This window comes from Canis aureus, chromosome 28 (genome assembly GCF_053574225.1).
Source record: "Canis aureus isolate CA01 chromosome 28, VMU_Caureus_v.1.0, whole genome shotgun sequence".
Lineage (NCBI taxonomy): Eukaryota > Metazoa > Chordata > Mammalia > Carnivora > Canidae > Canis > Canis aureus.
This window is the reverse complement of record NC_135638.1, coordinates 4699496-4725228: the sequence shown is the minus strand read 5'-3', so window position 1 is coordinate 4725228 and position 25733 is coordinate 4699496. Positions and strand designations below refer to the sequence as shown.

Genomic DNA, 25733 nt, shown 5'->3' with positions numbered 1-25733 from the left:
GTGCCATCCCTGCTGAACCAACCTGACTCTGGGCCTTGTCCTGACATCACTCCCTAGTCCCCGGTCATGGACAGGCCAACTCCTGTTCCAGAGGCACGTGTCCTAGCTGGGTTGCTACAGATGCGCTGGCACCAAGGGGGAATGGACCCCCCCCCCCCCACGCTGGGGCTGGTGGGGGGCAAGGTGGGGGGCCTGAGGGACGGGGGGGTGCAGAACAGCCATGGCATACACTGAGGATAAGGGAGGCAGAGAATACAGATTTTTTTAAACTTTTTTTTATTACACAGTAAAGAATACAACAATACCTGAATCATACTTTAAAGATTCACAGGTTGACAGACCATACATTACAGTCCAACTAAGGAAAAAAGGATAAACAAGAAACCACAGTTCAGACATAGTAGACTTAAAAGCTCAAGAGTATGCTGACAAAAGCATGATGCCTAGACCCCGCCCCCCAGTGTTAGTCTACCATTAACTCGTGGTACATGTCTGAATTAAGTATTGCACAACAACTTTAATTTTTCACAATAATGTCGCAGAACCCAAAATAATATTTAAAAAAAAATTACTTTAAATCTGCATTTCAACAGTCTCCAATTTTTTTCCTGTCCCTTGAGGAATTCGGACAATATGGAGTCGCTTTCTTTCCCTAAGTATTCCAGACGTAGGCATGCTTTGCATAAGTAAACCAGCCTTGAAATTTTTAAATCCCCAAGACATGCACCTACACATTAAAAAAAAAAAAATTCAAAAAAAAATTTAAAAAAATAAAAAAAAGTCAAGAAAAAAAAATTTTAAAAAGACAGGTGGCCCTGTCACACACAGTCTCATGACAGAGAAAAAGAGAAAGAGAGAAGAGTCAGAGACAGAGATAAGAGATCGAGGACGCCCTATTCCTATCAGCGACCACCATTCAATTCTATCCAATGAAGATAACTTTTTTTTTTAAATGTGTTATACCTACAAATTATACTCTCACATAGCCTGTATATAAGTGACAAGCAAAAAAGGAAAGTAACAAAAGTTTTTCTTTTCTTTCTCTTCTTTAGGTTTATGAGGTCTGCATTGTTACCAAGAAGTGATATGGTTTGCAGCTGTATGAGCTTAACTTTTGGTATCCTGGTTCTTTTGTGCCCATTTGGTTTGACTAGACCAGTTTTTGTTAGCTACTGGTGCAATATACATGCTGTCAGAGGTAGAGTGAGACTTTTTGCCACTGAGGAGAATGTAGCAAAACAGGAGAGGAAGAGGAGGAAGGAGGAGGAAGGAGGAGGAAGGAGGAGGAGGAGGGGGAGGAGGAAGAGGAATCAGAGATAGAGCTCAGAGTTAGGGATTTTTTTGTATTTGTTTTCACTCAGGGTGCCCTGAATTAAAAGGAATGAGACGTACTGTACTAATCCTTATTTTACACACTAGTGTTAAGAGTAACAGTGCTGTTTCACATACATCACAGCTTCTAGAGATAAAGACGTGTGGGTATGACATACCTCATTTTTGGGATTATTTAACCCTTCGTAGCCTAGAACATATAATAGCTCTATAAGAAAGGACTGTCCAGTGTCGTAAGCAGACTAGAAAGCAGAGTGAGGTCAAAGGATTCTGGGAGCACCATGATAAAATATAACCCATTCGGAGCCTGGTTATGTGCTTTCATTTCACTCTAAAGCAGGTGTGCTGGCAGATGGACTTCCAACATGCAGATAGACGTTATTTATTTGCTCATCAAAAGTTTCTAAACTAAAAAGCCGTTAAAACAAAAAAACCAAAAATTAAAACAAAACAAAAAAAACACACCACCCAAACAAAATGAAAACTGACTTGTATATGAAAAGGCGGGGGGGGGGGATGCTAAAAATGTTAGGTTTTAGAGATTTTTTTTTAAAGAGACCCAATTTAGAATTGTCTCAATGCAGATACTTAAAGGCCATTTACAATGGTATCCGAGGGCGACATTAAAAAAAAAAAAAAAGAAGAAAAAAGAAAAAAGAAAAGAGGAAAAGAAAGACCCCAACACAAAGCTAATGGATTATTTTTGATTTCTAAATAGTAATTGTCTGGTGTGTGTATGTATGTGGAGAAGTGTCTTCCCAGCCTCGAAAACTTTGGTTGTCTACACAGCCTGCAGCACTGCTGACTTCCTCTAAAGCACACAACCACATCCTGGGCTACTGTTTTCAAAACTAACAAGTAGTTCTGGTCTGGACCCTGGACAACGAAGGGTTAATGGATTCACACTATACCTTGCTGAACATGTTTAACCTGCTGATCATTTGGAAAGTAGTACTGGTGCTTTTCAAAACTCCGATTTTGGTCCATCAGATCAGTCTTTGGCTGACTTTCCTTTTTGTAAGAATACTGTATAACCTGGCATTCAGCAGTGTTAAAGCTGTCCGTCTACACCTCAGCATTTGGAGCTCTAATGATTTATCTTTTTTTTTTTTTTTTTGTAAAATTAGAAATACTTAAACAACCTTACAGCAATATGCATGCACTGTCTTTTTTTTTTAAGTAGGATATCGTTATTTTATTTTTTTAAAAAGTCCCTATTAATGATTTTTTCCCAAAAAAAAAAAAAAAAGGAAATGAAAATTCCACTACTACTCTATGCTACAGCTAAACTTGGTGAAATGGCTCTAGCATATTTAAAAAGTTTGCTCAAAAAAAAAAAAAAAAAGCATGCCTAGGGAGTCATCGTGACAGTGCAAAATACATTTATGTACATCCCTCTTACAAAAACACCAATATGTTAGCATTCCGTGAAGCATGCTGGTTTTCAGGAAAAAAAATCCTATAAGAGAGAAATAGCAGCTCCGAAAGATAGCCTTTTTTTTCTTTTCTTGAGGACAACCAAAAAAAAAAAAAAAAAAGAGTCTTTTTTTTTTCCTTTTTTTTTTTTTTTTCCGAACTACTAGAGAAATATCACTAATACATACAGATATAAAAGCAGCATAGAAAGATACAGGTTTCTCACCAACTAGGAATAAAGAGACTAAATGTGGGCATATGGTTAAACTACAATGCATCTTCACATTTGTCCAACACATTTACAAGAAAAACACCATTGGGAAACCTCACAGGACAGAAGTGTTTTAACACCAAGAGAACTACTAGTTTTTAATTAAAAATCCAAACAGGGTGGGGTTGAAAAAATTTGGAAAGGGGCTGGAGCTGGAGCCACCATTTTTTTTTTTTTAATTATTTTTCAATATAAAATGAGTGAGCTGGAATAGACCCAATGTCTTACTCTGTGGAACCTTGGAAAAGTGAAGAAACGATGAAGGGTTATTTAGGGCAGCTGGCTGATGTCAAAGCTGCCAGAATGCTAATTAACTGCAGGCTGAGTCTCTTACTTCTGTGTGTGTGTGTGTGTGTGTGTGTGTGCGTGCGTGTATATATATAAATGTGTGTGCGCGCATATATATATACATATATATGTGTGTGTGTATATATATATATATATATATAAAGGAGCCTTTTGTACTATGGCATTTTTTTTCTTGCTGCTGTATTCATACATCCCACTGCAAATCATCTTTCATTTTTTCATTCTGTTGACCTGGATATTATTATTTCTTTTCAGAAACAGGAAAAAAAAAAAAACGAACATCTGTGTCTCCTTTCAATATGCTACACATCTGCGCATTCTGTAGCGGGTCTTCAAAGTTCAGTTAGCAACCCACGGACGCCATTCATCTTCTTGTTAAAATGTCTACCGCTGTAGCCAATGCTCATGCCCTTGAGGGTTTTCCTCTTTTTTTTTTTTTCCATTATTGTATATAAAGAACATTGTGACTTTTAATATTAGCATTTTTGCTTTCAACAGCAATTAGCAATCTCTTGGTTTGCTGTTTGGTAAAGCATCGGTTAATGAGGTCACCTAGTTTAAAATCCCAGCTACTGGAAAATAACAGGGAGGAGGTCAAATCTATCATTTTCATGTTATATTCTCTGCTCTCTTTTCAGTTCTCTAAGGAAAAGATATCTTTGTTATCCACAAATAAGTCATTACGACCCGTTACTGGCCCTCTGTGTGACTACTGCCTCAAGATACAGTTGGGTTCTCTCTTGCTGAAGGACTGAAATAGGATAGTTCATCTAGAAACAAACAAAAAAAAAACAACAACTTTGAGCATCTGAGGATGAGGAGTTGGTTTCGTGTTGGTTGTGTCGTCTTTTCCTCTGACAGTTCTGAGTTCCCGTCTAGCGAGGGGTTGTCTCTATGGTAGAGGGGGTCCCCGGGGTGGTCGACCTCGGGGTGGCTGCTGGTGGTGTGTCCATGGGGCTGCCGGCCCCGCTGTTGGGCGTGACGGAGGAGCTGACAGCGGGCGTGTCCCCCTGCTGCTGGGCCTGCAGGGTCTGGCCGCAGATGTGGTGGTGCTTCTCCCAGTCCTTGTGCTGGCAAAATGAGCCACAGTACCGGGCCGTGTTACAGCCGCTGCACGTCTCGCTAGCTTTGCGGCCGCAGTTCCAGCAACTCTGCAGAGGGCAGAAGCAAGCAGAATCAGTTAAATCCTCAATGAATGCCCCACCTGGGTTGACGGCTGATGCAGGCGACACTGCCCCTTCCAAGCTCAAGAACTTTCTGGCAAGCAGGTGGGAGGCAGGGCCATGTGGATGGGTGCATCCTAAAACACACAGACGACGTGTGTCGTGCTGCGATTGCCCAAACTTTTTTCCACCAACACCTGTTACATCCAACAGACCGGTGGGAGCTCCTTTCTGGTTTTACTATAAAATCCCTTCCTTTCAGGTCTGGCTATCTTCACATCGGGGTCTCTGTTTGCCCATGCTAACGATGGCCGTGTCTATGAGTTGTCTCCTTCTAACACCAATGCCACTGAGGTCAGGTGCAAAGACGCCTTTCCCGGCAGAAGCGCCTTCCCTCTGGATGCCAACAGGAAGGACAAGAGTGACTCTGAGAACCGTCTATCAGAGTCAAGGAACATGACGCAGGAGATGGGATGGAGGACTGTATTCCCTGCTCCGGGACAGACCAAGGAGACTGAGGCACGGCACCCGAACCTCGGTGTGGGTCAGCCCTTCCCACTGCAGCCCGGCAATCGGTGGACCTGACAACCACGTGGGAGGACAAGCTGACAACCATCTCCTTCACTTCAGCAACCCAGAGGGCAGGTTCCTTGGTTTTTCTCCCATACACAGCACGCACCCAGAGCAGCACTTGCTATAAAGTAGGTGCTCAATGAACACCCATGAAATGACTCCATCAGTCTATACCTAATTTGACTCTGAAAGCCGGAAATACTACAACTGAGGAAACAATGGTTCTATTTCTCTACAATGCTTCCTGGCTGCTGGGGTTCCTCTGAAACTTTTTTTTTAATTTTTAAAAATTTAAAAAATTTTTCTCCCACCGCAGCAACTCTGAGTGCTTAGAAAAGGAGAGGAAACTCACAACTGGTGAGTCCCCTGCCGAGCTCTCAAGCTGCTTTGCAAGAGATGAGGAAAGCTGACGTGAGGCAACCTCTAAGATCTAAATTTTGAGATAAACATCATGAATCCAAGCACAGACACGCCAGAGACAGAAACGCATGGGCATGGGACAGATGTTAGGAAACCGAGGAGGGGGAGTGCCCGTGGGGGCCCTTCCAGGAACCGGTGGGACCTCCGGAAGCCAACTTCACATGTGCCCAGTTCCTCTGACAAAACCATTCCTGACATGAAGTGCTCTACCAAGTGAGTTTACCATGGCGCCACCAATATATATATATATATATTTTTTTTCATCTTCCTTGCTTTTTCATTATTTTCTTGCAAAACAAACTTTTGTCACTATTATGGTTACTCCAACTCAGCTGACTGGTATGTGGTTGTGTCACGATTAAGTAACACCTTTTCAAAGGCCCCGATGTATGTGGGTATTAAACATCTCCCTGCTGCGCTGCCTGCATTGGTTTTGCGTCCAGCATGCTGGTTGGATGGCCTAGGGCAGGCTCATAAACCCACCAAAAACACCCCAGTAGAGTATCAGTCCATCATCCTGGTGTGTATGGTTTTACAACGTCCAAGGTATGCAAAGGGATTTGTAGCCGTCAATCTAATTTTGAGAACAAATAAAGGGGCTCCTCCAGGCTTTCCAAGTGCTAGGAGCCTCCAAACTCCTGAACTCTGGATGGGAGGTGTTTTAAGTGGACATAGCTGAGGCAATTTAGAAACTTGGTTTATACGGTGATGTCATAAATAAAAATAGAATTAAAGTTAAATTTTCCTTCCTACTTTGACTTAAATTTATCCAGTTAAATATCTCAAGGGCTGTGTACCTCTGGATCTGAGGCCTCTACCATAACTTAGAAGCCCCCTTCTTCATCAAAATCAGTCCAATCTCATTGTGTATCGAATGGCCCCACGAAGCCATGAATAACGTGAGCCTGGCCCGTCCTTCAGAGGAGTGAGGTAGGGTGCTCGGCGCCCACGATGAAGTTTACTTCCCTGAGGTTTAGGCAGTTAGAATAATGCCAGCTGGATCCTGGAACTCGGCAAATAAGCAAAATTCCTAAATTATATCAGAAAATCCCAATTAGAGAACAGAGACCTGGATCGAAAACAATATTTTAAGGAAATTAAACATCTAATCTGAGTCAAGTGGCTTCTTTAGGAAATAGCCTGGTGTGAGTCTTATCCTGTTTCTGGCAGAGGCACAGCTTGGCAGACACAAGGGTGGTAACTGCCCAGCACTTCAGATTGAAATCAGATGTAGGCAAAACCTTCTCAATTTAAGCTGATTAAACACACAGACTAAACCAGGTAATTACAAATGCATGTGCTGGGGGGTGGAAAGAAGGGACGGAACGGGGAACTTCTTTATTTTTTAAAGTGTTTTCAAAGATGGGAACAATTTTATAAATAAAAAAGTGGAATTAGGCCAAATAGCGAAACAGATGTTTTGGATCATGAAGCTGTTGGGAATTGAGCTTTCTTGCCTAGCTCCACCGGGTTCTGACCCAGGATTCAAGAGCTCTGGCTCACTTCACCTCTAGTCCCAGTCCCAAGTTGTTCGATTCCACTCATTTACCACCCACCCCCGGGGAAAAAACCACCTTCAGCTGTAGGAAAGTACAACAAAGAGCAATTCAAATGAGCTGGGGCCGGGGGGATGCTACAGATTTTTACCGCTCTTCACACTGCACTGCAATGAATGTGCAGGGGAACTTTGGCGCAAGTGGTCCATTAACAAAAGGAAACCCCTCCAAAGTGCATATTCCTTTTTAAAAGCTCATTAGAAAACAGACAAAGCAATCTCTATTAATACATTTCTCTGGGGTGGCTCTGCTGAATTTCCTGTTGGCTCCTCCGTACTGACAAGACTGAGGCCTGACCGGGGACACTCAGCCTCTCAACAGTCACACTTCTGGGCGCAGTGGGATGTGCAGAGTCTCGTGAGAACCCTAACTTGGACCGTTTGAAATTTCTAAGCTTTCTGCTGTTCACAAAGGTGGAAAGTGCAAATTGTGTGTCATACCCAGGGGTGTATCAGCGATAGTTTGATCTAACTTTACAGTGTTCAATTTACGCTTTTTATAGTCAGCCTAGTATTTCCTGATAGTTGTTCGTTGGTTTCTTTCATTTCCTCCTTCCATTCCTCTTTCTTTTCTTTTTTCTTTTCTTTTCTTTCATCCATCCATCCATCCATCCTATAACCGAGCTTCCCTCTCAGTCCTCTAAAGAACGCTGCTCGGTTTAGCGCCGCCTGTAGCCCAGGGCATGATCCTGGAGACCCGGGATCGAGTCCCACATCGGGCTCCCTGCATGGAGCCTGCTTCTCCCTCTGCCTGTGTCTCTGCCTCTCTCTCTCTCTCTCATGAATAAATAAATAAAAAAAAAATTTAAAAAAAAAAAAAAAAATAAAGAACGCTGCTGGCAACTGAATTGCCGTTAACCTGTAAGAGCCTCAAGAATACCCTATCGTAGCAAATTTCATTCTCAACATTTGTGGCACTTTATAGTCTTCCCTTACTTGTGCTATGATTATTCCCTTTTTGGCATAGAGGGTATTTTCCCCTGATCTGAGAAATGGGAATCAGCCATTGACCAAAGTTAAGCTGTGACTCAGATGAAGAATATGAGGCTGGATACAACCCTCCCTTTTGCTAAATGTGCTAATACTACAGCTAAGAAAGGAAAATGAGGAACCAAAGCTTTGGAATGCCAAAGCCATGAGTCAAAGATCGCTGCTACTTGGTTTCCTGCTGGCAATTCTCTTCATCCTTAAGAACAAAATTGTTCCCTTTTTCCTATCTTAGAGACTATGAGAATGGTCTTTTGTAGCCCTACCTGGAAAATAATATCCTTTCTGGTTCTTACTGTTGGAAATTTCCTTTTCCAAGAAACAAACCATTTTCTCCTGATTACGTTTCTTCAGGTCTACATGCACCTACAATTCGCCAGAAAACTTCTTGCATGCGCATGATGCTCAATGAATACAGCAGAATGATCATGATGAAAATTCCCAAGATGTAAAGAACTCTACGACACATGGCCTTAAATTCCCGGTACGATCACATCTTACACTGGCATTGAGCTGCACAGAGTTGAAAACCACTTTCAAAATGCATTTCGCAGCTTAGGACACTGAGGTCCAAAGAATGAGTAACTTTTACAATAAATGAATTGCCTCAAATCACACAGCTAGAGAACCACACGGCCAGGGTTTGATTCACCCAGGCCTTTGGGCTGCACTCTGTGCACTTCAGATACTGCTTCGAGCCTATTTCAGCAGGAATGAGGTTACAAGGGTGCTGCACCCCTGAAAGCAGACCGAGGTCAGCGCGGGAAGCTGGAGTGCTGCACACAAGGCACCACGGGGTGCAGTGGACACGGCTTCTATTTGGAGCGGCTTCGGTCAGCCTGCCTCGGGTTTCACTTCATCCACATCACGTAGCGGCCTGAGAGCCACGGGCCAGGGTACTGAAGCCCTTGGAGCCGCAGTGCCTGTGGCACAGAAGCGCACGAGGCACTTTGGGATGGAGCTCGGGCCAGGCACAGGGCCTGGTGGGCAGAGGTCCTGAGGAGGACGGCACCACGTAACCCCTCCTGGCCTTGGCCGGAAGAAAGCAAGACCCTCTCCATCTTTGCAGGGCATGATCTTTAGAATCAGAAAGCCTGCGGCCCCTGAGGAGGACAGCACCATGTAACCCCTCCTGGCCTTGGCAGGAAGAAAGCAAGATCCTCTCCATCCTTGCAGGTCCAGGCCACCCCCGACAGGCAGTGACAGCTGCAGAGAAAACACAGTGGTTCCTTTCCCCTGTACTTCTTCTGTGCCCTCACGGTCCTCAGGTCATCTACGGATTTGCCTCGACTGACCATCTCCCCCTGCCTCCTCTCTCCATCCCCCTTGTCCAAATGGCCTCTTAACTTTTGGCTTGAGATGTTCCAATTCTGTTTCTGACGCTGCCACCTCCCTCCCCCCCCACCCCCCCATTTGTCCATTTCCCTCTAAGTCCCTGGCAAGAGCGGGAAGCTGGCATAAAGAGAACCTTCTCCTTCCCACACTCTCCCTCATCAGCCCTCATGGTTGCAAGTCTCGGCTGCAAGAAAATGACACTCCAACCTGTTTCTCCAGCCCTTGTTTCATTCCTGAGCTACTTTCAACGGTTGGTTCTGGAACTGCAGCCAGCAGGATGCTCCTGTCTCCTGGGTCAGCATTCCCCAAACCCAGCCCTCTGGTGTGCTTCATTCAGCCGCTGGCAACACTCACATTCGGGCCTTCATCATCTCGTTCGAGACTCCCGTCTTTGGCCCCGGCAAAGAGTTGGTGCCAAGCCCCGCATATCTCGCCGCCACAATCTCTCTTCCCAATTTCCCAAGCTCATGGTGACCACACAAGTTCCTTCCTTGCCCTCCCTTGTAGAATAGCTTCTTACCTGGCTTTCCACTTCTCTCTCCTACATAGATCCATTGCCCTCTCAGAAGGGGACTTGGTTATAAAACACTCTTACTCATCTGCATCTCTCAACAACCTTACGAGTTGAGTCACATGAACCTTACTCTACTGTTACAGACAGGGAAAAAACCAAAGCTCCAAGAGGTGTGTCACTCTAGTTCATTCCAGGTCCAGGCCTCCATCCACTATGCAGTGAGTATCTCTGGATGCAAAGAGCTGACCTTCTAATGAGACAGCAACAACAAAATCGTATTGTAACCTAGAACATCACAGCTGATGGTCTGAGTGCTCCAAATTGTTGTGGGGATCGATGGGTCTGAGGGGATCATGGGGTGCCTATAGGAACCAGAATGTTGAGACTCTGGGGCCGTAACTGTGTGGTAACTAATTCTACAGGGTCCGCTCAGGTGGAGTTTCTATGGTTTGGGACATACTGCAGAGTCCGTTGGGGGTGGTTCCATTAATTCTAGGAGTAAAGAAGATAAACTTCAGAGTGGCTCGCCCACACGGTCAGGTCTGGAAATATAAAGTTTAAAGGTTTGATCAGTGTTTCTCTTCAAGTGCAACAGAACTGTCCAACTCTAATATAAACTGTGCAGTTCTTCACCTATATAGGAATGACAAATAATGGCCATTTTAACCTTAGGGGGGATATCAGTTTGGTGGCTTAAAATACAAAGCTATTAAAATAGAATTATTTACTCTTCATTCTATGTCTACTTCCAGTCATTCGCTTCAATCCCCCAAGCTGGAACAGATCATGGATCTCAAAGAAGAATCATAGCAGGTTCTCTGGAAACGGATCCAATCTGCCCATGTTCGTCAGAAAAAAAAAAAAAATACATGTATGGAAACCAAGCATTAATATGAAAAATTTTTTTTAAAAGTTTACGGTGGCCAGATGTGGCAAATATCTTTTTTTTATTTTATTTTACGCTAATGCTGGCAGTATATTCTAGGTGCGATAAGTTAATACACTATAAAACAGAGGGAGAGAGAGAGAAAGCACAGAAAATATATTTTTAAAATATTTTATTTATTTGAGAGAGTGTGAGCATGAGCTGAGGGAGGGGCAGAAGGCGAGGGAGAACAGACTGCCCCCTGCCCGATGATGGGGGCCGGATATTCCCAGGTCCCGAGACCATGACCTGAGCCAAAGGAAGACACTTAACCGGACTGAGCCCCCCCTCCAGGAGCCCCCAGAAAGCATTATATTGCTTGGATGTCCGCCCCACACCCAGCCTCATTCTACTAAACTAATAATTATGAAATTAGAGAACTAGGTAGGAATAATCTGAAGGAAGTCCAATGAAGAAACAGATACACTAATAGGCAATCGGAGTGGGGGAGGGGAGAAATTCCCCTACTGCCATGTGACTCTTCAGAAGGCAGCCTGAGAAACAGGCCATCTGGGCTGAGGCCCTGAGCAAAGGCTCCACCTCCCAAGACTCAGCTTTTCTGGGCTGCAAGATGAGGACAAGAGCAGCGTCTACACTACCTGGACTCACAGAGGAGTAAATGTGCTAGAGCACAGGAAATACATGCTGCAGCTTCTGTGACACCTGGTACAGAGTGAAACACTCACCATCGGTCCGCCTGTCTCTCCTCAGGCCAAACCAAACTCCTGCCACCCTCAATAACCATGCTGACAGCGGGCTTGGGCATGGGCAGCCTGGTGGGTAGGACTGGCCCGCCCTGGCCAAAGCACCCCCTGCTACTCTGAGAAGAGTCCCCATCTGGATGATAAATCACGTGCACCCCCCCCCCCGCCAAAAAAAATACTTGTGTCTATTCATTCATTCCTGATTCTACACTTTCCTCTTGCTCTTCTCCCTCGTTCAGTATTTTCAACTCTTGTTGCCTCCTAGAATTTCTCCATTCTTCACAGCCTACTCTTCAGAACCACTGGTTTTCCTAAGCAGAATGGGCATTAGATACACCTGCCATATGTGAAATCATAGGAGTATTCACGGGCATCAGCTCAGAAGAATCTCAGTCTAGAGATGGGGTCTTCTGATGCTGAAGCTCAGATTCCTTCTCGAAGTCCCTATGAAGGGGAGAATAATGTTTTTCTAAATTTATATCATCTACATATGTCTTTCTATAGATTCAGATTATCTAGACCATGAGATCTAGCTTAGAGATGTGTCTATAATAGGAGGCGGCTTAGAACTGAGGGAGAAAAGGGGGAAAAAAAGATTTATTTCAGCCAGAAAAGTTTAGTGTATTCTGTGATGGGGGACTGTGGAAATATGAGCAGATAATGATGCCTTGCATTACAGCTCTCAAAACATCTGAATTAAACTGTGGGCGTAAAAAAAACCTGCTAAACATTATGTGTCCAAAAAAAAAAAAAAAAACAGAAAAATTCTACTAAACCACCCCGTGAGGTAAGGAAGCAACATCGCATTCCTAAGAAAAAATGAAGGCTGGCAGGAGTGAGAGGATTCGCTCCAGGATGCCAGATACAGTAACTGAGCTGGAGCTAGAATGCAGGTCCTCCCTTTGGATTCTCTCTGCCCCATGCACCTGTCTCTGAGCTTTGCTAGCAAAAGATGACCATCGAATCGCCCAAACACAGCCTTTAAGTGGTGTGACCACATAATTTATTATACAAACCAAGAACACTTGAGAATAAGAGAGACCACTTAGTAATTACGTGGGACAACAGGGGGAAGCCAGAATTGGGTCCTTCAAACTGGGAGGCATGGTCGCCCTGCACCCCACTTTTATGTACTTCTACCCTGATTTTCACATTAAAAAGCACAAACTGTGTCAGACTTTGGGCTATTTACCCCTTCCAACTCACAGGGGCCCTCTGTCTAGCTGGATTCAGAAACTGATCTGTGTTTCTTAAAATGTTTTAACTTGTGTTGTTTATGCACAAAAAATGAAGGAGACCTCTTCTACTCACCCCCCCACCCTTCTATCACCACCACTACCACCCACCCCTACAACTGAAGGAAAAACACACACCCTGGGAAGATCCAAGCCAGCAAATTTCTGAAGATGTTTTCAAGTAAGATCACCTGATGTCTGCATCCCAAACTCCTCTTCTGGCCTTCTTCTTCCTTGACAGCCAACGAGTCATGAAATCCTGCCCATTTTCTCTCATGGGTTCCCAGCCAACATACACAATCTCCTCCACCCCCAGCGCCACTATCCACCGTCTTCATCCCCATCGGTCTCCTGAAACAGATTGCTCCTTCCTTTTAGTTTCCTCCGATCTCTCCCTGCACTGCAGCCCGAGTGATCCTTCCAATCCACTCACCAGCCACAGAGCCCTCCTGTTCTCAAAGCTTCTTTTCCCACCTCTTCTCTTCTTCCTGCACAGAGACAATGACATGCCTCCCCTGCCCCCCCACCCGAGGAAACAGTGATGAAGCAATGGGGGTGGAGGGAGATGGAGAGAAGGTGCTGACCAGTTCTCGATTATTCTTTACTATAAGATGAAATGAAACGTAATTTCTGGAAGCCCTCACACAAAACCTGTTAAGACTCTTCTACTTTAGCGATCTGCCTCCTCCACATGAATGCAGAGCTACCTTCAGTGCCTAGCACGGACCCTGATGTGGAATAAAAGCTCAAAACTTTGTTATGGAAATAATAAATGAATGCATGGATGTGAGTAATTTAGAGTTACATGTATTGAATAACCAATTGCCCTGGGCAGGTCACAAACATAACTTTTTTTTTTTTTTTAATGAATGCCCATTAATTTCTTAGTAGAGTTTTTTAAATCAATGGTTCCTACATTTAATGAGAATATGTCTTTTTTTTTTTTTTAAACCAATTACCATGGCAGACAGACTTCATGTGTATTCTTCTGAGGAAAACAAAGAACAATTCAACAAATTTCTAAAGCACAACACTATGTGTATCTTATTTGGGGTCAGTGGCTAAAATTTAAGAAAACCTCCTGAAACAGAAGGGAGTTCTGAGAAGCACCTGGACTCTCTTTGCAAATCAGCTGGGCCAAGCAGTGCTGGCCCATGAGAGGCCTGCTCTGGGGCCAACCAGTGAAGGCTGGAATAGGGGGCTATACCCTAGCCCAAGGAAGCCAAAGTTGTTCTGGCTCTGTCCCGGAGGGGTCCAGGGAGCTTTCCAGACTTGAGGTGACTTGCAAGCATCACTGCAGGGGTGGCTTTTATCAGGTCATTTCTATGAAAAGGTATATTTTCCTCAGGGAGAGGCAAGAAAAAGAATACGTTGGATTCAAAGTTTTGTCCCCACTCCTAAATTAAAAGTAAAGCATTCCCGGGGCGGGGGGGGGGGGGGGGGGGGAGAATAACAAGTATTTACCTGTGACTTTGGGCAAAAGAGAGGGCTGACTAAAATGACCACTAGGCGCTTAGACTATTCACAGACATCATCACTCCTCAGGAGAAGTAGCAACATTAATTTCAGGCTAATGGATTAACTTCTCTGTCGAGTCCTCAGTCAAACCACTTTTATCGTATGTCTGTGTAGACTTCCGTTCAAGTCTAGAGAAGTCTCAGCTTCATTCCAGGGAAATCTCTCCTCCACGTTTTGCTCTCCTATTCTCAGGGAAATGTTCACGTTGCTTTAGAAGAAAAGAAACTCAATTCCTGGAGGGATGAAGCCCCCTACCCTGACTCTTAAGTCTTAAAAAAGGTACTGCCGTTTAAAGAGAAGGAAAGTAAGACATCAGACTTAAGTTGCCTTTCAGATTATCTGCATCCAAAAATGACCTTAACGATCCTTATTTCTATAATGCTAAATACTCATGTCAAGATCATATTTTTTTTTTTTCTGGGTAGATTTTAGGAATAAAGGTACAAATCTTTTAGCTGCTGAAGGAATAGAGCATGCTACTTGCCAAATACAGAGTCTTGTTCTTAATTTCTTCCGAAAATTCATCTTTCGAATTCAGTGGCCTACAAAATACTCTTAACCATACATAACAGCCCTAAAGTGTTCTGGGGTAAGTGATAATGTTTTAGTGAAGGCAACTACTGTGCTTCACGGTATTACTAACTCAAATGGAGCGGGACAAATTCTCTCCAAAGGATATTAATAGAAATTTAAAAAAAAAACAAACCCAAAACAAGGTCCTTAAATATCTTAGCCACAAGATGCCAATAAAATTGAATTTATGTCTAGCTTAATTCGACAATGGAAAAGTCAGCAGTTAAAGAGTAGATAAACTTCCCTTTGTCCCTCTTTTCCTCAGAAACTTTCAAATGTTGAAAATCAATTCCTTTTGTCCCCATGTTATTCATCTGCTACACATTAAATAGAAACTCTGGGCATCGAGTGATTCCCGCAGGGTCTTTCATCTACAGAGAAGCCTGGTCCAAATTAAATTCTGACTCTCCCTCACAAATTATAGATATGTGTTGTAGTAGGCCCTGGATTTATCAGTTGACGCCCTTGCTGGCTGAGCTCGGTGTGACCGGCGCACCACCATCCTTTATCTGAAGCCACCGAGGGGTGGGAGAGAATCGTGGTGTCGCATTAATTAATGCGGAGCATTTTAAAAAGCATTGTTAGGTCCCATGTTTTCATTCCTTCCCAGATGCTTGAGCCCCGTGGGCTACGTGCGTGTGTTTTCATATACTCAAGTTAATGCCAGACGCTGCTACCTGGGGCCGCGATGTGAGGCTAGGAGATGGGCGGCCCAGTGGTTATACAGACAAGGTGGAGAACATGCCTGTGTCAGAGCATCCCTCACAAACGTCAAACTGCCAAACGACAGGCCCAACCCGCGTGGGGGGCGGGGGGGGGGGGCTGGAGAGCACGCAGGCGCGGACGGCTCCGTGAAACCCCCAACTCCCGGGGGAGCCGACTTTCGAGTGGCTCGACGGCGCTAGGAGGTTGTAAGAACCTCTCTTCATTCTGCGATCCGCCACGTACACAAACCACCTCTCTTGACAGAGCTTCTGTTTCAGGTCTTGAATAGACAACACCTGACTGAGCCCTTTATGGGTTCCGCATGCACTGCCCCCCCCAGCACCCCCCTCCACCCCTCCACCCCCCGCAAAGACTAGTGGCCCTTCAGTCAGACACCCGTTTTGACTGATGACCTCCCGGCCTCCAAAGCGAGCCGTGGCGTTCGAGGGACGGCCGGCCTGCCCTGGGAGCCCCCCTCCGGCACCTCACCTCGCTCGAATCCTCCTGCTGGTTGATGACGGCCAGCGCATCCTCCGCCGCCTGCCGCTTGGCCTCGGCCACCGTGCGCTCCATCTTGGCGCGCTCGGTGGTGATCATGTCGTGGGCCTTCCGCTCGGCCTCGGACACGGCCTTCTGCAGCTCGGTCATCGCCTGGCGCTTCACCTCGTTGACTGCCTCCTCTGCGCGCCAGCCGGACCGCACGGGACAAGAAAACACGCCCCCATTAGCGCAGACCCTTGGCCCCTGAGGGCGGCCCCACAGAACTCTAGGGAACTGGTGTGACTCACAGCCCAATCAAGGGCCCTTCTCGTGGCTCTCTAAAAAGCCAGCAGCTTTCTGAGATTCATTTCAGAAAACAAAGGGTGAGCTTTATATTATTTTTTTTTCCTTTAACTTACATGTCGGGGAATAGCTTTTTAAACTACTGTAGCATCACTACAACTTTTCTACCAAACTAGGGTCTCCAGAAAAGATTATGAGACCCGACTCAAGTAGATGAAGGACAAAAGCCACCACAAGAAACCTGCCTGGATAATTCAGACACGTTAAGGAGGTGGTTTGCCACAGAGCTATAGGTTACTGTGCACACAGGGAGGGCATGAGTCGAGCTTTCAGAAACAAAGACAAGGGGAATGGATTTTACACATACACATATATAAGTGCTAACGATCATTTTGCTGGTGAAACAGCACAAGAGTGAAAGGTAATTACTATGGCAATCGTGTCAATGTAGACCGCTAACGGAAATCTGGGACGAAACAGATGATCTGGCTCTTCTTTTTCCTAAGTCATCTCCAGAGTCATGCGGAAATATGCTCTTACAGGGTATATGCCCTAAGCATTAGGGTTCTTTAAAGATAATTTTCTCATTTTCAGTTGTTGCCCAACTACTCAATCAAATAATACACAGCTTCGCATAACCCAACTGTTGCACGAGACAAACGTAATTGAATCGTACCAGAGGCCAAAACAATCAGGCCTGCCTACAAACCTGCAAGGTGTCAAATTAGCTCTTTATTTTTGGCTGTGGGAAGGGTGCAGAGATTTGACTAATGTACAATATGAGATTGACAACTAAAACAAGTAATTTCCATTTAAAAAAATTAACTGTTCTAATTAACAAGGGAAAATATCCTCCCCCTAAATTAGTTTATCTAATTTTCATCTTTATTCAAAGCAAAATGACAATGATTAATTGAAAATTTAATAAGCAGTAATTATTAACTTGGCAAACCTAGTACCAATTAACACTCTATTAAAACTAATTATGACATGTTTCATTCAAGTGTTTGCACTTAATTGTTTCACCCACTTAAAAAGCACCTTAATTAAATGTTCTGTTTAATTAAAAACATAGATTCCTAATAAAAAAATGTTTTACTGTAGATTAAAAATGTAAGAGATGCAAATACTCCTATGGTTCCTTAAATGTCTATGGTTTATTTCACACTTCTATAGCCCAGGCCTTGAGGATCATCAAAAGCCCTCCGCTAGTAATTAGCTAGCATGAATTTTGTAGCCTCTGTCACTTTAGCCACATTATTTCTGAAGTTCTTTCATTTGTAATCACTGTCTGCTAGGTTTTATGAGCTAAAATATAAGGGAAAGATCCAGACTGGAAATATTAACTAAAATATGTTAAGCCTTTGTTGGTTGCTTTAAGATATGCCATTTAAAATCTGGATAGAAACAGAGTACTGCACAGAGCTTGCAGCTCTTTCTTCACCAGGAGGTGAAAAGATGCCTTTATTACCCTATCATAAACGACCTGGGGCACCAGGGAAGTACTGCCCTTCTAACTAGACAGCCAGGGTCTAATTTAGTTTGAATATTCAAGGTGAATTAAAATTCTATCTAAGTGGTAATACAGGACAATAATTTTTGCTTACGATCAAAGCTGTAGCTTGACTAATTGTGTATGCAAATCAGGCAATTTATATTTAAATTATGCATTCCTATTCTAATCCCACAGGCATATACAGATCAGCAAAGAGAGTTGGTAGGACATTTGCAAGGTGCTTGAATATTTATTACCAACTGCAAACATTCACCGATCGTTTGAAAAAGAAATATACTGAAGAAAACACTCGGTTGTGATTTCAAACCATCTTTATGTTAGATTTTTTCCCTCAATTTTATGAAGACGTTTCATACCTGTATGGTGTGTTCTGTTACTTTTTCTGTTGCTTTTAAAAATACTAATTATAGGGGAAAACTGATGCAGCCTCCAACATTTGTTAGGATCCAAAATATGTAAAACTGTGTATTGTTACACTATTACATTGTTAGACTCAATAGCGCAACATGTAGAATTTGCATGGGGTCTGTGGGTTACAAACTGTTCATGTCCTGATTTTGGTACTTGTAGTTATATAAGAGAATGTCCTTGTGCTTTGGAAACACACACTAAAATGTTTAGGGTAAAAGGGCATCACATCTGCAACTTACTCTCAAGTGGTTGGGGAAAAACATGCCTAACAGAGAAAAAAGGGGAGGGAAGGAAAGAGGAAAAGAAAGATATTAAAGCAAGGGAATTTTTTTATATACCCTTTTTTTTTGGTACCTTTTCTGCAAGTCTGAAATCATCTCAACATACAACGGTGCTAAATATTATACAATATACTTTCATGCACAGGACATACTTTTTGCAATTATAGTTTTCTGTGACAAAGGCTGCACTGGTTATATACTACACTGAATTTTGAGAGCTCTACTCCTTTGATATTTTTCAAACGCTTTAAACTTTCTTTTATTTACTTATCTTTGCCACAAAGGTAATGTATAATACTTTGATTGCAAAGACACACTTTATAGGTTTTCTTCTAAAAAAAAAAATTTGCTCATAGCAAATTTTAGAATCTTGGGGGGAAAAAAAGCTTTCAAATTGTAACAAGCTGAGTGCAGATGTCACATTCTGCCCTTGGTGTTTTCATCACGCTGGATGCCTTGACACTGTAAACACTAAAAACGCTTTTTAAGAAGCCTATAAAGATAAATATTATAAGCAGTTATTCAAGATTTCCAGATGAAACTGTCACCTGTACTTTGGGGATTTAATACACTCCTTAATATTAGCATCCATCCATAGAAAACCATCCCCAAACTGTTTTTGTGCAGCAGATTGGGATACCACTGTGAGAACAACAGAAATTTAACCAACCCCACTTCCAAGTCGTATTTTAGATTGAAGACCTAGGATAGAATATAGGCACATCTAAAAAAAAATTTTCCAGGCATTTGTGTGAGAAGGTTTAACCCTTCTTAGAGAGCACAGATACAACAGGAGCAAATGTTGCTCTTTTTCTACTGTACAACCCCCACCATGTCAAGTATTCCCAGAATTAGTTTCAGGAACCCGCAAAAACAGGGAAGAAAAATAATAGTGGACTCAATAGAATTACAACATGTCAAATTTTTAAAGAACCTGATTAAGTGGAAAATATATAGTGCAGTTTTGAATCTGCTTCCAATTGCTTACCACTTATGGTAGGACTTCCTTTGTGCCTAGCTATTCAAGTTGACTTTCCAACAAAGGTGGTATATTCAGAAAAATCTGCTCGCACTTAATAGCAGTCAAACAAAGACTTGAGCAGATAATAGCACGGAAAAGGAATTTGGATTACACAAGACTTTACTGTCACTTTTTTCTTTATGAACTATCATGGATTTAACTTAAATACACATAAATAAGGGAAAGGCAGAGGAAAGACTCTCTCCCTCAACATAAAATGCCATCCCTTCTGCTGTCCAAAAGGGCAATTCTTTGTGTCTCTTCTTGGAGTAAGTTGCAATGACAGCTTAAGAATGGGGAAGAAAAAGTGGTCAGAAAGCAGATAGAGCAATTCTTTTTCCAAATAAGTGACACTCAGCACATTTTAACAGCTTGGGAGTAGCCCATGGCCCATGAAGAAATCTCCTTAGAGGTGATACTGTAAATCTGGTAAGACTATGCAGCTGAGCAACCTATATCACCTTTAAGCTGAATAATCTATCTGATTTGTATATTGGACATGCAAGAGAACCCTCGGGTTCTCTGGCCAAGCTAGTAGGCCTAGCATACTATTGGATTCAGAAATTCCTTATCACTCTTACAAAACCAGGTATTTATTAGAAAATCTTTAAAAACACTTGGCTAAGAGCCAAATGGTCAGAGCATCAGCCAAGCTGCAAAGAACTACAGACATGGCTGGGTCAAATCACAACCCAAAGAGACCCTTTTCCCTTCACTATTTCATTTTCATTAGGGTTAGAGCCTTACACTCATTTGACCCTTTGCAGAAACAGCATTTTCCAGTTTCTCAAGTCAAACTATTTTAATAGTTGGAGTTACAGCAGCTCAAAGCCACAGTTTGTGTCTGTTATGTCGACTTGAACTCCTGAAACAGGTTTTACGCTTTCTCTCCTGAGTCAGCTTTTGCAAGGCTTTAGCTCCACTTTTTAAGTGTTGGTATTCCACCAAGATCCTGCCAGATCTGAACTTTCTGAAGTCAGTGTGTCACCAAGAACTTTAAATCAGCCTGAAAATGCAGAGCAGTATCTCTTAACGAAAATCTGATAATGTACGCGGAAGGGAACTTTGTCATTTCACTTAGGAAATAATTTCGCTCGGGCCACTGAATATTAATTAGCAGAGAAGATCAATTTTAAATTGTAATCGTAATCATAAAATCTCAGAGTGCCTCAACAAGACAACTAGTTTTGCTGGGATTTTTAAACTTCAGAGACATGTCAATTATATCTGAATTTTTTAAAATCAGGAGCAAAGACTGATGTACGCAATGTAATTTCTAAGGCATTAGATCTTTGTTTTTTTTTTTTTTTTTTTTCATTAAGAATAAACTGCATGCAAGCTGAGACCTCTTATGCCAGCTTTCAGCCTGAAACCATGTTACCACCTGAGAAACAGGGGTTTAAAACAGAAATACTGCCAGACGGTCAATTACGTGGCACTAGCAGATGCTACTAAAATAAAAACTATTCCGTGTTCTAATCAGGCCTGGTTGAAGAATATTAATTAGGACTTTAAAATTTGGGTTTGTGGTGGGGGGCTGTTTTGTTTTTGTTGTTGTTAGCAGTAAAGGCCCTCCTTGTCGCTCCTCACATCGCTGCATGAACAACTGTGCACAGCTGCCAGAACACTAGACTCGTGTTTTTCAACAGTTCTTACCAGCTTTCTTCCAGATCTCCTCTGGCACGTATCCAGAAGCAGGCCTGTGAAGGAATTCCCGATGCGCATCTAGGAAAAGGATGCAAAGCGGGTGGGGAGAAGAAGAAAGCACCATAAGCATGTTATGTCATTACACAGAATAGAAGCAAGCAATGCCCGGTCTCTTGGCTGCTCTACAAAAACGTAATTTTAAAAGGCTGAGCATTCCGCTTCTAGAAAATAAACACAAATAGCAAGGCCAGTCGTCAGAACTCAAGGAAAACAGAAGGTCATCGGTCTAAATGCCTTGTATGCTCAAAATTAAACAACTTCAATGATTGCATTATACAATATGATGTCTGGGAGCGCTGCTCCCAACACTCTCTCATTGTGGGAGCTTCTATAGGCATACTTGATTGTGTTAAAGAAAATAAATTGTATTTGGTAGTTTTCTTTTCAAGAGTCAAATTGGTAGTCAAAAAAGCCAATCTTAAGCTAATATAATTTTCACATAGCTCTGATTTCCACCACCTTTCAATAAATAGCGAGTCTTACCCTCCATGGCTAACCAGTTCTTACACTTAATTACTTCTTAAAAATCTCGCTGAGCACTAAACATTTTCACACAAATTGGATCATATGGATTTGACATGGGTGGAAGGAAGAAAGAATCATTAGAATGGATTCAGAGATATTCAGTTAACAAAGAGGATTAGTACATGCTTTCTAAAACAGAAAATGGTGTTTCACAGAAAATGAAATGAGGTGCTTATCCTTGTCAAAATTTAAAAGTCTGGGAAAACAGGTCATAATAAAGTTGATGTCGAAATGCTAACCTCCAAAATAACATGTTCATGGAAATGACATTTTATATTTTTCCATATATGATAAAAGATAAAGTGTACACAGTCTTCCATAGTTAAAGTATATACTACAAGTCTTCCATACTGAGTTTTCAATGAAAGCCTATGTATTTAGAGGTGTGGGGGCAGGAAAAAAATTATTTCAACTTTTATAAATAAAATAATCATTTAACCCGGGATAAATTTCAAGGAATTAAAATTTTCCTTACATTTATAAGAAATGTCAATAGCAGAATACAGAATATGGGAAACAGAGAAAAGAATGATCTATTTAGCTAAGTATATATCATTTTACATTTGAATGCCTTAAATAAATCTGAATGTTTTGATTCTTTGTATGGTACATAGATTATCAGCGGCTAAAACTGAAGATTTCCACAACTATTCTGAATTAGCAAATGCTTATTATAGATTAATGAAGGCTATCTGGAAACTCTCTGTATTATTTTTGCAATGTTTCTTAGATCTATAATTATTGCAAATAAACACATTTTTTAAACTTTACAATTTCATGATTCCTTGATAATCAGACAGACTTTGAAATACCCATTCTTATTGGGTATTTTCATGCATACATTGATTTCTATAAGAAAAATGATGAAAACCAAAGCGTCTTCATTTAAGTAATTTTCATTCACAAAACAGCTTAGATAAAACTGTTTGGTGCGCACACGACTTCAAGGAAATGTGATGTGGTTAATTAGATTTGTCAGGATTACCTTCCACACCACTAAAACTATTTCCAGAAGAAATAAAGTGTAATCAACTTCACATTTAGCCATATGACACAATGAAACAGAGATAAAACCTATGGCAGCTTTTTAGGACTAGATCTTGATTTATATATAAGAATAGGTATGTGAAGTCTGAAGACAAACTGAAAAATCATGCCTTCTCCAAAGTAGAAAAAAAAAAAAAGTTCCATGTATCGGATTAAGAAAAGATCAATAGCTTGGTAAAAGCTATCGTGGCCAATCGTTATTACAGGGAATGGGAAGGGTAACGTTAGGTTATCCAAAGGCCATGCATGGAAGAAACTAATTACTGCCCCAGATTGCCTAAGCAGAACAGAGATCACTGGAGGCCAGTCACGTTGAATCTTGGCTTTGTCACCTGCTAGTCAGGTGGCATTTGGGCAAGTTAGTTTCTCTATGTCTCAGTCACCACATCTGCAAGTGGGGACACCAGTACAACATCTGAGTGCCCTGCTGTGGAGACTGAGAGAAGTACTTCCTATTACATGCTTGGCACGGCACATTCCAAACTCTCATTAGACATTAGATGCTATTACCCTCATTATTGTTATCACTGTTACTATTATTCAGAAGGCTGTCCAGTAAGAATGGATACGTATTTCCTCATCAATAATTAAGGTGGAAAAAAGCACCTTCAAGTTTCTCTTTTCTCCCAGCAGTTATATCCACATAGCAGAAAACTTGAAAAAAGAAAAGAAAAGAAAAGAAAAGAAAAGAAAAGAAAAGAAAAGAAAAAGGAAAAAGAAAACAAGCAAAAATACCTCTCAAGAGATTTGGATTAAGCAATATGCAAAACAGTAATTTTTTATTCCTTAAGAATATGTCACTTGGGTATAAAAGTTATTTCCATAGTTAGTAATTCCCTGTCTTAGTCCTGTTGGAAAGGCCTCAAATTTCTTACATGATACTTTTATAAATTTTATTTAAAACTCAGGAATGTTTATAGTTCCCAAATTTACTCAAAGATAATGTATAAGGCTTATTCAGGCACCCACCTTCCCAGGCGCTTTACAGTAGAGATTGTGAGGGTCCATATACCACACTGGAAAGTTGTGCAGTATTTCAAGTTGGCTATATATCCCTAAAATTCTCAGTGACATATAGACTCAAACTGCATCTGACCTTGAAACCTGATAGAAACACCAAAGCCAGTCAAGTAAAAGTTTTCATAATCTCATCCTACTTTCTAGAAGAATTTATTTTCAAAATAAGAGAAGAATCTAAAGGCAGATTATTTTTAGAATATATATAGATTTACACACACACACACACACACACACACACATTTTACAATATCCTCTCTAGTTCTAAGTTACTGTGTCTTAGCTAAATAAACATCAGGTCTACCAACCAAATGAATGGAGTGATCAGTAGATGTACTCCTCAGAATCTATTTTTGATACCCTGATGAATACTACAATTGCTACAGAAAACCAAATGACTAATAGATGTACTATCTTCTCTTCTGTTGAAGTAGCAGCAATAACAATGTCTATATTGGCAATATTGAGTTTAAAACAACAACAACAAAAAAAAGTCCTGAAGTCGCTCAACATTACAAGAGACAACTTCCCTCCTAGGACGTTCTTCATTTAGAATATTGACTGCTCTAGACAAACATATGCAAAACACCTTATGTTTTTAAGGCCCAGATTTTAAAGAAGCTAATTTTTAACCATTAAATCTTGGCCACCTATAAAGTACCAGTTGTTATAAAATGGATAGTTGTATTAAAATGCAGTCGTAATAACAAATACAGATAAGCCTATAGGAGATGCTTTAAAATGTGAAACATAACTACCAAAAGACTGCAAAATTATAGAAAAGGCCCTAAATTGAGTCTGGCTTGCTTTGGGAGGCAAACTGCTTGGGGGTGAGAGGAGAAGAGGAGGAGTTTCGAGAAGAGAACACATCTATGAAGACAGGGACTGTGTCAGGGCGTGGGAGTTGTTACAAGCAAGTGGAGGAACAGAAAAAGCAATCTATGATGTAGGAAAAGGAAGATGCACTACACTTACAACAGAATGGAGACCATTGGGTACTAGATACAGCCAGGGCCGCCATCAATAAATATGAAGGGATGAGCTGATAGCCTTTGGAGAACCAATGGGACCTCATGTGACCCAGGACAGCAAGGCTCATAGCTTGGCAGTACCTGGGTATGGCCTTCATCCTGTAGTGGGCAGAATGAGGCTGAGATCATGATAATATCTATCACAAAAACCACCGAAAGCACGGATGAGTTAAGTGAGTTCATCTTTACAAATGCTGCTTATTACTTGTAAGGATAATTCAGAAACTTCAATATTATGTTTCAGAAGCCCAAACCAAACCTAGAAGCTAGAATTGTTATTACGATTTCTGTTTTTAACAATAAAAACACCTAGTGCTCCAGGAGGCAATCATCTCTTCTCGTCTTTAAAATATGGGTATATTTAACTAATACGCCCATCTTTTTAAACCCAATATACTTAAATACAGTGGGCACTTTACTTAGGAGCTCAGCTGAATGGTCTTGGAATGAATTTCATGATGTGATTTAAAGGAATCAATATAAGAATATAAAACTCTATAAACTTTTATATGCAGTATACTCTGAACAGTGTGTTTGTGGTTTTCATAATTTGATAGTAAGAAAGGATGTATTTCTTTGGTTGGGAGCAAACTATTTCTCCATTGCCTGGTAGTTTATGAATGATGGTCCCAGAGGTACAACAGGTATACTGCATTTAATTCTGAATTCCCCTTTTCAGGGACACCTGGGTGGCTCAGTGGTTAAGCGTCTGCCTTTGGCTCAGGGTGTGATCCTGGGATTCCAGGACCGAGTCCCACATGGGACTCCCCGCAGGGAGCCTGCTTCTCCCTCTGCCTGTGTCTCTACCTGTCTCTGTGTGTCTCTCATGAATAAATAAAATCTAAAAAACCCAAAAAAC

At 41.8% G+C, this 25733-nt stretch overlaps 1 protein-coding gene across 1 annotated transcript in view; it reads right to left on the bottom strand.

Annotated features, from left to right (window-relative positions):
• Nucleotides 1-253: 253 nt before the first annotated feature.
• Nucleotides 254-25733, bottom strand: part of RUNX1T1 (RUNX1 partner transcriptional co-repressor 1) — a 134745-nt gene continuing 109265 nt past the window's right edge. The window contains 3 exon segments of the mRNA XM_077876293.1: nucleotides 254-4479; nucleotides 16025-16215; nucleotides 21204-21272. Of these exon segments, the coding sequence (XP_077732419.1) occupies nucleotides 4204-4479; nucleotides 16025-16215; nucleotides 21204-21272 (536 nt within the window). The 3' untranslated portion in view covers nucleotides 254-4203.